The following is a 15087-nucleotide window of genomic DNA, read 5'->3' as shown; positions in this document are numbered from 1 at the left end:
GCAGGAACAACCACAGAACAGAGTCTTCTGTGACTTGTGTTTATCTAAGTTATCTCTCTTAATGACTTGAGAAAAATTCCATTTTGAAGTAAAAGTAAAATATGGGAAAAGAAAAGGTTTTCCAACTTGACTCTCTCATATTTTAACCCTTATTTCTTATCACTTGACAGAGGCTAAGAAGCCATAAAAGAAGGTGATCTTTTCATTATGATAGATTTCTGCTATTCTACGGTACAAACATCACATTTCCCCCTAGTAGAAGCTGCATAAGCGAGAAATCTCATCAGTAGTACACTGGGACAACCCATGTGTGATCATAACATTTGCCCAGTTGTATACAAAATCTAGAAGCCATGAAAAATAAAAGCAAAACCTAATTTTACATGTGGTGAGCACTGCAAATATTCTCCTATTTCTCCCGGCACCTGGATGAAGCGAAGAAGGACATTCACATAAATGTAAAATACCTGGTACAGAATCCATTTTCCCTATAGTTCCCGAAGGGCACTGACACACTCTGTCTGGGAAACTCTTGTCTAACTAGAGCTGGCAGGCTCCAGCACTGTGAGCTGTCGGCAACTGCGGCAGGAGAGAAGGCCAGCAAGATCTGTTTCTGAAGCAGGGATGCATCCAGCGCTGACTGACTGATATCAGGCATTAAGTCCCAGCAAGGAAGGGAGCTGGATTTCACAGCAGGCTGCTCGCCACCTGGGCAAATGCTGAAAGTAGCACTGTCTGGAACATGAAAATACTGAAGAAAGAAAAGACAATGCAGAGAGAGCACAGTTACTACAGTCATACAGAGAAGGTACACTTTTTAAAGCACAGCTTCTGAGAACCATAACATATATTCTCAGGAGGTGGCCAGGTGGGGGACATGGGAATATTAGAAATCCTGTTCCCATGAGAAAGCTCTAATGAGACAATTACAAGGAGCAGGAAGAACAGGGTCGGCTTTTCTAGGCATAATGAAACATGATAAAACTGGTGTGACTTCAAAGGTGATGCAAAGTTCTCAATACCCCCAGGTACTGCAAAGAAAAGCCATGCCACGTGGTAGAAGTGTTGTTTGTTGGGAGGGAGTCCTCCTAGAGAGGTGTGGCTGGACTGAAAGGGTGGCACCCCGGGGGACCTTGGGCAGAAGAGATCTGAATGAGATACAGAAGGGTAAACTGGGGGCTCAGAAGACAAATTTTTTTGAAGGCTCATCCTGAGGGAGCAGGAAACTCTGATCTCCAACCCTCTGTTGGAATTCCACATGGTTTCTGGCACATTAGAGAGTCTCAGGATTGTAGACATAAAAAGGACCTTTAGAGATAATTTATTTGGCCCTCCTCTTTCACAGCTGAGGAAGCTGCTTCCCAGAGTGCAGATGATTTGTCCAGCATCACAAAGCCAGTGTGTGGCAAAGCCTAGCCAGCAGCCAGTCTTCCTCCTTCGCTCTTGGGCTGTTTCTCCCACTGTCCCAGACAGTCTCCCTGAGAGGGTAGGGATTACCATGTCTTTAAACAATTCCAACACCTGCCCAAAGCAGGGTCGGGGTTGAAAAAGGGGGCCCCCTCAGCTGCAGAAAGGATGGGGGCCTTCCCCTTCTCTCAAGGAGCCCATTGTGATGCTGGTATTGAGGTGACTGCTGGCAATTCTCCTTTCCTGAGTGCCCAGCCTTTTTACTCATATTACCTCATTTAACCTTCACCCAAAACCTGCAAGGAATGCAAAATTATGCCCCTCTTCAGATGAGGAAGTGTCAGTGTCGAAAACCCTGACCCAGTGCCTCAGGAAGCCCTAGGGTGGGGAGAAGCAGGAAAATTATCAGGGCTCATGCTGGATCTTCCCTCAAATCCTCGCCTACAATGCAATTACTGTTGACCTCTACTTCCCACCAGGGTACTTCTGGTCACCTATTTATTCTATCAATACTTCAACGAACCAAGATGAAATTCTATTACTCTGACATTTTTATAAATACTATAATGCACTGTAGGCTTAGAAGAATAAGACTTTCATCCTACTGTATTGCTCTAATGTAATTTTTAGGAGCTGAAAGTAAGGTCTAACAATAAATTCAGATGAAAGTATAGAAAAATAATACTTTTCTATATGATGGTTTCAATAGCGTAAAACAATAGATACCACTTAGCATATTCTGTTTTCAAATCCTTTTAAAATATCTCCTTACTCTCTTAAAATAAAACTGTTCATCTGAACTGTATAAAGAATTGAATATTGGATTCATTTGCCGCGTATTCTGCCATAGAGACGTTAACGTAAACGAGCTGGTACATTTTCACATTTCCTCTCCTCGTGGACACAGAGCTCAGCGCTCCCAGATCTGGGGCTCCGTTGGGGCTGAGCCTTCTTCACACAGGGCTCCTCCAGGCACGGTGGCCTGCGAGGCAGATGTTCTTTTCCAGGAGCCTCTGAGCCAGTCCTCAGGCCCGCTTCCTGCTGGCGGGGCCTTGTGTTAGTGAGCTCTGGCAGAGAGCGCTGCAGCCTCGGGGGCAGACGGGGCCGGCAGCACCAGCTGCCAGTGGGTCCGGATCTCCTGCTTGGTAGGATGTCTCCTCATTAAGTACCTTGGAAGTGCTCACCATGGCATCCATGGTTGTTTTTTTTTTTTTGTGTGTGTGTGTGTGTGTGTGTGTGTGTGTGTTTTTGCGGTACGTGGGCCTCTCACTGTTGTGGCCTCCCCCGCTGCGGAGCACAGGCTCCGGAAGCGCAGGCTCAGCGGCCATGGCTCACGGGACCAGCTGCTCCGCGGCATGTGGGATCCTCCCGGACCGGGGCACGAACCCGTGTCCCCTGCATCGGCAGGTGGACTCTCAACCACTGCGCCACCAGGGAAGCCCAGCATCCACGGTTTTAATGAAAGCAAAAATAAATGGATTTTTACCTATATTCAGTGCTAGCTTTTGATTTGTTCCAGGTTAAAAAAAAGTTGATAATAATTATTATTGATTTATGAAAACTTAGACAAAACAATCATCTTTGAATTGCTTACCTCCTTTCCAGAGTGGGGTCTGGCGATAGATAACTGTGGTTTATAAAATATCTGATACGGTGTATTATTGATTATTGTAGTCTTGTCTTCAACCTGAATAATTTGTATGCCTTGCTGTACCATGGAGGAAATGCAGAACTGGCATAACTGCAGGACAATTGAGGAAAGAGTAATTTTTAAAATATTATATGGGTGTTGTATGAAAGGAGAGAAGGTTAGCACTCCCCTTGACAAAGATGGGAGAGGCGCATACAGTTAAGGCACTGCCACCTACTTCGTGGCATCTAACCACTGTTTTTTTGTTTATTCTGCCCAATCTTTAGAGTATTTTGACTCACCAATCATGTATTTCATCAATTAATGAAAATATTAACAACTTCTAAACAACAGAACATAATACATAAATTCAAATTAAATCTGATACTTAAGTGGGTGCTTCCAAAGGGAAAAAAAAAATCATATATGGCATATAAAAATCTCTTGATTATTTTTAAAAGTCATTTTATCCATTGGTTTGCACAGGACAGTATCAATTTTATCTTCCGTTCCAGAGGATTTAGTAGAGTTCCCTTTCAGTCTCAAAATTGTCTTGGTCCCTAAAAAGGGTCACTATTTACTCTCCAACAGGGTGCTTTAGCAAACCGCCTACTTTTCCTGCTATTGTATAGTGACAGAGACTTGTTTTCAAGTTATTAAACCAATTTTTCCCTCACAAAATATTTATTTATAAAGCACTTATACATAAACAGATGTCACTTATCCTTTTCAACATAAAGAACTCAATCCAGCATTCCCCTTCTCCTCATGCTCACCCTAGCAGCTATCTCACTGAATGTGTACCTGGACCAAGGGGAGTTCTGAGAACTTAAATAATGATGACAATGTTGAAGAAAATAGTAACAGCTGACCCTCATATATTGCCTTCTTGTGCTCCACCTGTTGAAGGTACTTTATGCATATTAATTCACAGAATGCTCACTACACCCACATGGGGTAGCTACTATATTATCCCCATTTTACAGAAGAGAAAAAATGAGGCACAAAGAGGTAAGCAACTTGCCCAAGGTCACAAAGATAAAGAAGGTCTAAGGGTTGGAATTAGAAACCATGCAGACTGGTTCCCTGGTGCTGCTCTTAACCACGGTGTGTATCATCTCATTGTCCTATCACATTGTATGAGGAACTGATGCTCAGAGAAGGTATTACTTGCCTAAAGATATCCATCTAGCAAGTGGTAACGTCAAGAAAGTTCTCAGAGTGTGGTCTGAGAACCCTTGGAGGAGATGGTCTTTGAGATTCTTTCAGGGGGCCCCAAGGTCAAAACTAATTCTAAAATAATAATAAGATGCTATTTGTCTTTTTCACTCTAATTTTCACATGAGCATACAGTGGAGTTTTCCAGAGGCTATATGACATATGATGTCATCATGCTTATGGCTAATGAAATGTATGTTTGTGAATTCTTGTGTTTAAAATTTTGTTTTAATTTCTAATTTGATAAATATCAAATAGATATAATCCACATAAACAAAAGGTTTTTTGGAGGTCCTCGGTATCTTTTAAGAGTGTAAAGGGGTCCAAAGACTAAAAAGTTTGAGAATCACTACTAGAGAATAATGAGATATAAATATAATAATATTATATTTTCCAACAGTTCATTCATTCCTTCACTAACATTTATTCGCACTTGCTGTGGCCACTTTGTGAGGTGCTGGAGGTACTGGGTATTTGACTGTATATCATAACTTTTGTTCCAGGTTTTGATGGTAGTTCTCAACTTACAACTATTCAACTTTCGGTGATTCACGCTTACAGCTCTTTGCCATTTACACCCGTGTTACAGTATTTTGGCCGGCAGAGCATAAACATGTGTTGCCCAGACAACTTAGAGGAAATGGATACCAGCCTTGAATACTGAAGACCTACTACTTTGTATCAGAGAAATTTATTTTTAAAAAGTCACCAAATGACCCTAACTTTTCTCAGGAGGCTCTTTGAAGATGCCTGTCAAAATCTAGCTTCTTCCCAGAGAAAGGTCATTCTGAATTATACTACTCTGATGGAGCATCCTTTCTTTTTCAGATTTGGGACAGCTAAAATAACGACGATATCGTTAAGTACAGCATGAGATTTCTACACGGTACACTATGATACTTACTTCATACATGCAGTTTAATGTGATTTGTTACTATATTATTCAGCTTAACTGGTTTTCATATACTACTTTAGAAAAGATTCATGTTGAAAAGCACATACCACTTATATTTAGTTAAATAACTATTTTTTTTCATTTTTTTGTATTCATCTTCATAAACATGAGTACCAGTCCGCTGTTCAATAATACAACTCCACATCATTTTGCTCAGGATGCCCTTTCCAGAAATATAACCTTTGCTGCAGGAGCCTTTGTCCTTTCACTCAATACTCAGAATGTTAGCAGCTCTACCTCCTGCTCTAAAACAAGGAGGCCAAGTACAACTTGTGGATATTTGGGAATAAGTTCACTTTTTTCCCCTACTTACAATAAATCAAGTGACTGCTGAGTGTTCTGAAATAGAGAGGTTATTGGATAAACTATGTGACACAGCTTTTATCACTAGCAAAGGAAAAAAAAAAAAACGACTGTAAAACAGAGAGGTCTAAGAAATCACGTTACACTGTTAAAAATTGTTTGGAACAAGTAATACCAAAAAGGGATTAAAAAAGAAAAGGGTAGACTCATTTTAAACAGGTTGAAGGGATGGCATGCTATCCCCTGAGCCACACAGACTTTTATCGACTTTGATCTTACCTTCTGATGTCCTGGGAAAGCACCAAGTCTTATTTCGGCAGCAACAAACCCTTCTTCGTCCAATGACACAACTTCACCATTACCTCCATCTTTCCACTTTGGAGATGTCAGGTTATGGACCAGTTTAATTGCTACTGACTTGTGCACAGTGTTTGTATTTGCCCAGTATATTCCAATTTGAAAAGCTTCCTGGAAAAGTAATGCCTCAATTATAAAGTATTTTTCTTAACTTTGATATTTTTACCTCAATTCGTAGGAATTTTTTATATTATGTAATAGGTCTACTTAGGCAACCAAATCCCTTTTTTTTGGTAATGGCAACATACATTTTATTTTAGTTCCCAGTGCTTTCTCTGAATCACAATGGAATTCATATTTATTGAAGGAGGGAAAAAAAACATCAATCTAAACTGTGACTACCCTATATACCAAAGGCTTAAAAACTGAAGGTTTCATTTCATTTGACAAAAGAATAATATGCAACACTACGTACATGTAGGTCAACATCCCAATTCCTTAAGGTAACATCATATGATTATTTTTTTTTAAAAAAAGGAAAAATGCAATTGAGTAAAGATGCTTATAAACTGGAGTTCAAAAAAAAAGGACTCTCAAATTATTCCCTATCAGGAAAACATTTTATTTAGAAATTCCTTGTACTCTATTTTCTTACAGATTTATGTGCCTTCTTGAACTGGGCTAGCCTTATCAAGAAAGTTCTCCTGTAATGGAATATAAAATCTTCCTATGAAATTCTGTTTTACAATTAAGTTTTTCTTCCCTTGTTATTAATGATTCTATGCTGTTATCACTAACGGGGGGCATCCATGATTATGGACAGGCAAGTCCACTTATAAAGGAAAAGGGGCCTTGACAAAAATAGCTGTTCAGAAATCTTTACTTCTTATCCATCTTGCACATCTCTGAGAGTTTCTGTAAGAACCACAAAAATATCTAGGGGGTGGGTTAGCACAGAATATGGCTCTATATTCTTAACATATCCTGAGCAGGCAAATCCTAATTCTTGTCAAACATCCTATACACAATGGAAATGAGAATGTAACTAGTACAAGTTATCAAATTTAATGATAACTCAAGCATGAATACTGCTGATGGGGAAAAAAAGAAAGACATCTGAGATGTCTCTGAATATCAAAGAACATTCCATACCCCTTACATATGCATCTAGGAGGACAGTTTTCCACAACTGATTGATTCTGTTAAGAACATAAATGCAACCTCAGAATAAAAGCTGGTTGTTGAAAGGAAAGAATTCCTATTAGTTTTAAAAAAAAAGTTATAGTACCTGAAAATTAGGAGGGATAATAATTTTGCCAGCAGGAACCTGTAGAACAATCTTCTCTCCCTCAAACAGCCAGAGGTCCCACTTGGACTGATTGATGAGCAGGGCCCAGGGTAGCAGCTCTATCAACAAGGTCCTCACATATGGCTTCCAGGCTGACAGCTTCACTCGCATTGGGCTGTCCCACTGGCTCAGCTGCTCATTCCTGTGCCAAATACCACATCCAAGAGACTCAATGAAACATGATGACTTCAGGATTCATGAAATGTGTTTAAGGATTCCAGACACACAACGCTCCTGTATGACACCTCTTCACACCAGAGTCATGCAATGCTAAGTTTGCATCCAGGAGAAAGAAACTTTTCATGCAACTATGTTCGAGATTAAGAATGAAGCAATCTACGGAATACATCTACTAGGTGATAAAAGGTCAGAATCTGACAGATACATGCAAACATCTTTTTTAAAATGTTTTTATGGTATCTAAGATTTTTGTGAACAGTTATTTATTTCTTAATATTGAGAAATGTTTGTAGAAAAAGACTGCTAGAGAACATTACCTGTCAGAGTCCTTTTGATTATAGGGCCATGTGGGTTGAAGGGACTTTTCTGGCCCGTAGAATTCGTCAAGGGTCTGAGTAACTGTGCCTCCGGGGTGTATCTTAGTGGCTATTTGCTTAACGAGGGATGTTGAGATGGGAACAGCACAATGTGAAGGATCATCTCCTTCTCTAGGAAACGGAAAGAAAAAACAAGAATGATTATCAGATGTATCATAGACCAATATTTTTTTTGGTGAGAGTGAGTCAATTTTTGGTGCTTTAGGGATGATGACACAGTTTGGGGAATTATCTGGGCCGTGGCCTTTCCTCCCCAATGCTTGGGTGGAGATCTCTTGTTCCTCTACAGAAATTATGTGTCAATTACATTTTCTGATCATCCCTCTTATTTATATCCAAAGGGGCTGAATTTTATCTTAAACTGTAGAAGAGAATAAGAGAATACTAGGCAGGGCAATTTAAAAATAACATTCTCATAAGATAAGAAATCATACAAAAAACTCTATCCTCCCTTACCCCCTCAGTAGGACAAAGTTACTTTTCTACTGAATCTCTCTTAAGAAAATGTAAGGACTTTCCCAGTACCTTGCTTGAAATGTTAGGTGATGTACAAGGTCAGGTTCTATGTTTTGCAGCGGTTTTTCTTGTCCTTTTCCTGGAATAATTTGTGTTTCACTCAATCCCAGACTTCTTTTCTCCAAATGTATGATAATGGGGTCTGGAAGATGACTCCTCATGATAAAAAGAGGGCTGAACACAATCTATAAAAATAAAAGGACAGAACAACTTTCATATTTGCTTTGTTGCAGTATTCCAGCTGTTTGATGCTGAAACAAACTTGTAATAAATCTCTTCCCTGGGTCACTCTGACCTTAATTTATTTCAGAACAGGAAAGGTCTAAGCCATATGCCATATTTTAGGATTAGAAAGCACTTACCATTCGCTGTTGCACTTGAGAGCTGGGTTCGAAAGTCAAAACTGTGCACCAGACATAAATAAGAGAACTGTGTGAAGACGGCACCTGCACATGAGACAGAAAAGGGTTCTATTAAATACTAAACAGTTTACTAATTCATCAAAATAAGGCACAGATATAATATCCATTTGGAGGATACAAAAAGTTTGAAGTTACAGAAAAAAGCCATTTAAAAAAAAAGAATAAGCAAAAACAGACTTCATTATGGCATAAAGTGAATGTGCAGTGAGTCAATGGGGCCAATTCTTTCCGTAAAGATGAAGGGATTTGTATGTGGAGAGACTGATATAAGAGTGAGTGGGAGAACAAAAGAGAGGATTTGTCCTTTATGGGAATGAAAGTGATGATGGTGGAGATTGAGAAAGAGATGAAAAAGTAGCAGATCATCATAAGGCTTCTCAAGTGGGGAGGACACCCTTTATTCCCTCCCGTCCCTCCAAAGCCCTTGTGCATCAGAATATTTTTCAAGATATATATCATCTCCACCTGGGAGGGGTAGAGTCTTGGCTACGAGAACGACTGGAACTGATACAAATGTGTTGTCGTGGGATGGGGACGAAAAAGTTTGAGAAATAATATTCAAAGCCTTTTTATACTATTTCAGGCCTCCCCTCTTTTGTACATATCATTTATTAATAAATTAAGTGCTGTACTGAATAAAGAACATAATGAGAAATTTAAAAATTTAAAGCTGCTCTATTCTGGATTGTACTACTTCTCATACCTGAATGACAACACTATACTCAGGGGTCTTGGATTCCAGACACACGTCTCTCGACCAATCTTCATCTCCTTTGGCTTTCACACACAACTCGGTCAGTTCGCTGTCTTCTAGTATGTACGAAGGCAATTTCCGTTTGGCTGTGAGGCAGTCAAAATGTTCTCGGACCACAGCTTGTCCATCTTGACCAATGTAATGCTGAACGACTTTTAGTTCTATGCTTTGAGACAAGTAACTACAGATAATCTGTCTTCCACAGATGATAATCTGAAAGACAATCAATCAATCCATCAATCAATAAGACTTCATCAATTCAGATTCCATGAACTGGAAATACAGGGAAACCTTGGAGATACGGCAGGTTTGGTTCCAGATCAACACAATATAGCAAATATTGCAACAAAGGGAGTCAGATGAATTTTTTGGTTTCCCAGTGCATATGAAGGTTATGTTTACACTATACTGTAATCCATTAAGTATTGAAAGCATTATGTCTATAAACATTTAAATACATTAATTAAAAAAATTTTTTTTGCTAAAAAATGCTAACCATCATCTGAGTCTTCGGCGAGTTGTAATCTTTTTGCAATAGTAACATCAAAGGTCACTGATCACAGATCACCGTAACAAAGATAATAATAAATGAAAACGTTTGAAATATTGCGAGAATTAGCAAAATGTGACACAGAGACATGAAGTGAGCCAATGCTGTTGGATTGCTTGATGCAGCGTCGCCAAAAACTTTCAACTGATGAAGCGTTGCCACAAACTTTCAACTGATGAAAACGTAGTATCTGCAAAGCTCAATAGAGCAAAGCACAATAAAACAAGGTATGCCTTGTTCAGACAGAGTAAACTATGCTGATTTTAATGGAAAGAAAATGAAATCGTTAGCTTATTTAGAGAGTACAAGAAGAAAAAGAGGCTTCCAAGAAGAGAAGGGACTTTGCTTTGGTCATGTTGAGTTTGCAGAATTCAAAGGACAGACATGTAGGCAGGATCCATGCCCAGCTACAAAGGCTGGTCATGTGCTTGAGAGTGAAGGTGGGACTGGAGATGGAAGACTTGTGAAATTAAAGCCTCACAAATGTGTGCGGACAGGAAGACAGTTTACCTGGAAAAGAGGGTGGAGGCTCAAACCCAGTAACTGACCAAGACGTTAGGTACAGACTCAGGGTGAGAAGTCAGAGAAGGGACGAAGGAGTGTCAGGAGAATGCAGGGTTGCTGAAGCCACGAGAGAAGAGACTGACTGGAAGATGGTGGTGGATGGTATTGAACAATGTAGCAGTCAAAAAGGAAGGGGACTGGAAACAAGACTTCAGCTCTCATAGCTGAGATGACAATTGTGATCAATTTATTCCCTGCGGCTGATTTCCAAGGGTTTATTGCACTCTTATGCAATACGAAATCTCTGTATAAACTGATAATACAAACAACTTTTAACTCAGAAACCTAATTATATTTTATCTTATTCAGGTTTTTCTTACAGAATAGAAGCATTATCTTTATAAAACACCCAGAATTATCCATTAAACCCATGTATTATTTAACTTTTCATCCAGCTAAGAGTATAGTTCAGAGCAGGCATTAAGAAACATCTCTTAAATTGGTGGAAATTGAAAAGATAACACAAAATTTACTCCTCTGCAGTGAATACTTTTAGAAAGCAAATCCTGTGCAATATGAATTTTCACCATGACTGAGGAAGACAGGACTGTCACATACTGTTTTCCTTATTTGTAATATTTTTCCAGGTTATAAAATGTATACTAAGTAATACATGTATAGCATGTATGTCTAAGGATATGACGGTTAATTTTATGTGTCAACTTGAATGGGCCATGGGGTGCACAGATATTTTACTCAAACATTACTCTGGGTGCGTCTGTGAAGGTGTTTCTAGATGAGACTAACATTTGAATTGGTAGACTGACTAAAGCAGACTGCTCTTCTGAACATGGGTGGGCCTTACCATATCAACTGAAGACATGAAAGAACAAAGAGCCTGAGTAAGAGGGAACTCCTCCTGTCTCACTGCTTGAGCTGGACACTGGTCTTTTCCAGCCTTTGGACATGGACTGGAACATCAGCTCTTCTTGGTACACTAGCCTGCTGGCTTTTGGACTGGAACTACACATCAGCTCTTCTGGTGTTCCAACTTGCAGATGGTAGATCTTAGGACTTCTCAGCCTCCATCATCGTGTGAGCCAATTTATAATAAATCTCTCCCTCCCTTTCTATACGTACGTATATATGTATATGTGTGTGTGTACACACATACACCCTACTGGTTCTGGGTTTTTTTTTGGAGAACCATGACTAATACAAAGTATTTTCACAAATTATCTCTTTTATTCTCACAGCAACTGTTCCTGGTGAATTTAAGGTTCCTGCTTTGTTGCAGAAGAATTTGGAGATGAAGAGGTGGATTTATTTAGAGAGAAACACACTCACAGACAGAGTGTGGGCCATCTCAGAAGGCGAGAGAGCTTCTAAATGTGGCATGGTTAGTTTTTATAGGCTGGGTAATTTCACGGGCTAATGAGTGGGAGGATTATTCCAACTGTTTTGGGGAAGGGGTGGGAATTTCCAGGAATTGGGCCACCGCCCACTTTTTGACCTTTTATGGTTGGCCTCAGAACTGTCATGGTGCTGGTGGGTGTGTCATTTAGCATGCTAATGTATCACAATGAGTTGTATAATGAGGCTCAAGGTCTACTGGAAGTCGAATCTTCTGCCATCTTGGACCCAGTTGGTTCTAAACAGTCTTTGTCATGTCCTATGGCTATGTCATTCTTTTAAAGGTTGTGCCCTGCCCCCTTCCCTCCTGTTTCACAACCACATAAAACAGGTGCTACAATGACTCCTCATCTTAACAAGGAAAAAAACAGAAGCACAGAGATGGTGAATAACTTTCCTGATGTTACCCATGTTACCCAGATGGTCTGGCCCAGAGTCTGTGTTGCTCGCCATCCTGTCTGTATCTCATAAAATTAATACTTACTAATTAAGAAAACAGAATATGGTTTGGTACAAGCTAATTGTGGTAATTCCATTACCACAGTTGGTACAAGCTAACTGTGGTAATTCCATTACCTCTTTGCTAATGATTAGTTTAGGGGTGAACATGGAGCTCTGTTTTGGTGAATAATATAAAAAGGGAAGACTGCTAAAAGGCTCTGGGAAAGATTTTACTCTTTGATAATAAGGGAGACAATTTGAGAAGGGAAAACCCTCCTTTTTTTTTTCTGCCATGGAAGATGTTAGGAGAGGATATAACTTTTGTAGCCATCTTGAGGACAGGAAGGCAAATTCAAGAGGACAGCAGAGAAGCAGATACAGTACTGAGTTGCTTAATTAACTAACCAACATCCGAGTCTCCCTTCTTCCTTTTTGTTATGTGAGATAATAAACATAAAATAGGAACAATAATAGTATCTGCCTCCTTAGCTTGCTATGAAGATTAAAAACCCTATTTTGTAACTTCAAACTGAAAGCATCCTAATTGATACATTTTCCTATGTCATTAGGAGTACTTTGCAACTATCATTTTAAACAAAACTATTATTTACACACAAAAAATGTGAGCAACTATGAACTATTATTTACCCCAAGCAAATCTGCTAGATTGACAGACCAAAAATTAAAGTCATTGTTGTTTCAACTTCCATTATTTGAATAGTGAGGTTTAGCATTTTCTTAAACATTTATTTTCCAACTATCTACTCCTCTGAATTTTCTTTAGAAGGAACACATCTGTAAAAACCAGGCTATGCTTAACTGTTACATTTCCCCTAGATACTCTGGACATTATAACCTCTTACAACAATATTTTCAAAATAACAAACATGGAAGTCCACTGAAATATGAACACAAGATTTTCTCTAGCATATGTAGACTAGACACTCATGATAAGCCTTGTGACGCCATAGCATTGCCCAACTTTGAATAAACAATAGAAAACTCTGAGGCAGTATTTAACTCCGTTCTTATTCCGATGTGTCCAGGCCTGGCAATGTGTGCTCAGTGCTCTTGTTTCAGAACCTTTGGGCCCCATGAGATTTAGGAGAGGATTTGGCTGTCTCTCACAGAAACCACAGAATCTCTGCAACCATCTGGGACTCACTTTGTTTAAAGACAAAGATCCTCTTGGTGGGTTTTTATAGTTTCATTTTGAACCAAAAAGCCTGTTAAATAGGCTTTCAAATTTGATAAAAAGAAAACCCTTAAAAGTGGCCAGGGAGGGAAGGCTACTTAGATGAAGGAAAATCCAAAATGGCTGCTCCTTGGCGTGGGGCTCTTCATGGCTGCCCCCTCGCAGGGTTCAGTGAAAGCCATGCCTGCTTTTCTTCAAAGTGGCAACACTTACAATGCCGTTATTTTGAAAATTATGGTTAGAATTTCAAGATTAATTTATCAGTTGAAGACAGCTACTTAATTTTTTTTAATGTAGGGTTTCTCTTTAATACACATTTCCAGGTTTCACACTAATTCCCCTCTTTCCCCAAAGCCACAAAGATGTGTATTGAAGATTTCCACATATGATTTTACTTAGCAGGTTTCAGAACTCTTATTAGATCAGTGCCAAGAAGAATAGCGATATTAAAGAATAACTCCAGAGCACCAGATGCACTGGAAAATGATATCCTAACCATGATTAAAAGTGTATGTATAAAGATACAAATATATATACATACATTCATATGTACATTTAGGTTTTTAGAGTGGTAAAGCTTTCCTCAATGAAGGGATGGAAAACACGGAAGCAAATACATGTGCATGAGTAGTGGTATAATGTACAAAGTCCCTGAGAAATTTTATGTGTGGTCAATTTTCACTGAATTGGGGAAATGAGAGGGGTGCAGGAAAGGCAAGGTACAGGTAACCAGACATCATTGTTCAAGCAAGCTTTAGCCAATTCTCCATTGTCCCGTGGTGTATTAATGCAGTTAAGGTATATCAGAGAGCTACACACACTCTCCTCCCCAAATGGGGCTTCCTAACTAGGCAGCTGCGGTTTATTGCAAATTTCCAGGCCCAGGTGGGGTAGCAGGAAAGAAGCGAAGATGTGAGGGAGGCAGGAATCTACGAAGCTCTTCTGGAAGCTTGGTTCCTATCTTCCTAACCTGGCCAACTGAGGAAATCCTGTCTGACGTACTTTAACTAGCGCTAATCTGAATGTTAGTTAATCTACCCTGACAATAAAAAAAAATCCAATTTAAAAAGAAATAATACATTTTTGCGTGTGTGTGTGTGTGTGTGTGTGTGAGAGAGAGAGAGAGAGAGAGACAGAGAAAGAGAGACAGACAGACAGAGAGGGGGAAAGAGACAGAGAGGGAGGGAGAGAAGGTAAAGGCAGAAAAACGCTGACTAGAAAGGTTTTTTACAATGTTGACACATGCAACAGTTGGTTTGAGGTTGGCATGGTGGTCTGCTGAACCTCGTATTACCTGGGTTCAGTATAACCCACTTTCCATTTGCTTCATTCTAGGTTAAACGAATTGCTGTTTCTGTGTTCTAATTTTCCCCGCTCTGCTAAGTTTATTTTTAAAAAATTTTTATTCATTTATTTATTTTATTCGACAGGTTCTTATTAGTTATCTATTTTATACATATTAGTGTATACATGTCAATCCCAATCTCCCAGTTCATCCCCCCCACCTCCCGCTGCTTTCCCCCCTTGGTGTCCGTATTCTGCTAAGTTTTTTTAATGGCCCCAATATAGAGCTCAAT

The 15087-nt window shown here is 39.4% G+C and overlaps 1 protein-coding gene and 1 pseudogene across 1 annotated transcript in view; one reads left to right on the top strand and one right to left on the bottom strand.

The window, feature by feature from the left end:
* Nucleotides 1–15087, bottom strand: part of VPS13B (vacuolar protein sorting 13 homolog B) — a 798623-nt gene that overhangs the window by 44608 nt on the left and 738928 nt on the right. Inside the window, exons 45-52 of the mRNA XM_060287492.2 lie at nucleotides 9357–9620; nucleotides 8594–8677; nucleotides 8241–8416; nucleotides 7656–7826; nucleotides 7099–7300; nucleotides 5793–5981; nucleotides 3002–3148; nucleotides 468–751 (exon numbers count right to left, since the gene is read on the bottom strand). Of these exons, the coding sequence (XP_060143475.1) occupies nucleotides 468–751; nucleotides 3002–3148; nucleotides 5793–5981; nucleotides 7099–7300; nucleotides 7656–7826; nucleotides 8241–8416; nucleotides 8594–8677; nucleotides 9357–9620 (1517 nt within the window). The remainder of the gene's footprint in view (nucleotides 1–467; nucleotides 752–3001; nucleotides 3149–5792; nucleotides 5982–7098; nucleotides 7301–7655; nucleotides 7827–8240; nucleotides 8417–8593; nucleotides 8678–9356; nucleotides 9621–15087) is intronic.
* LOC115856708 (U6atac minor spliceosomal RNA) lies at nucleotides 3194–3301 on the top strand (annotated as a pseudogene).

Source organism: Globicephala melas, chromosome 17, assembly GCF_963455315.2.
Source record: "Globicephala melas chromosome 17, mGloMel1.2, whole genome shotgun sequence".
NCBI lineage: Eukaryota > Metazoa > Chordata > Mammalia > Artiodactyla > Delphinidae > Globicephala > Globicephala melas.
This window is presented reverse-complemented; position numbering and strand designations above follow the sequence as displayed.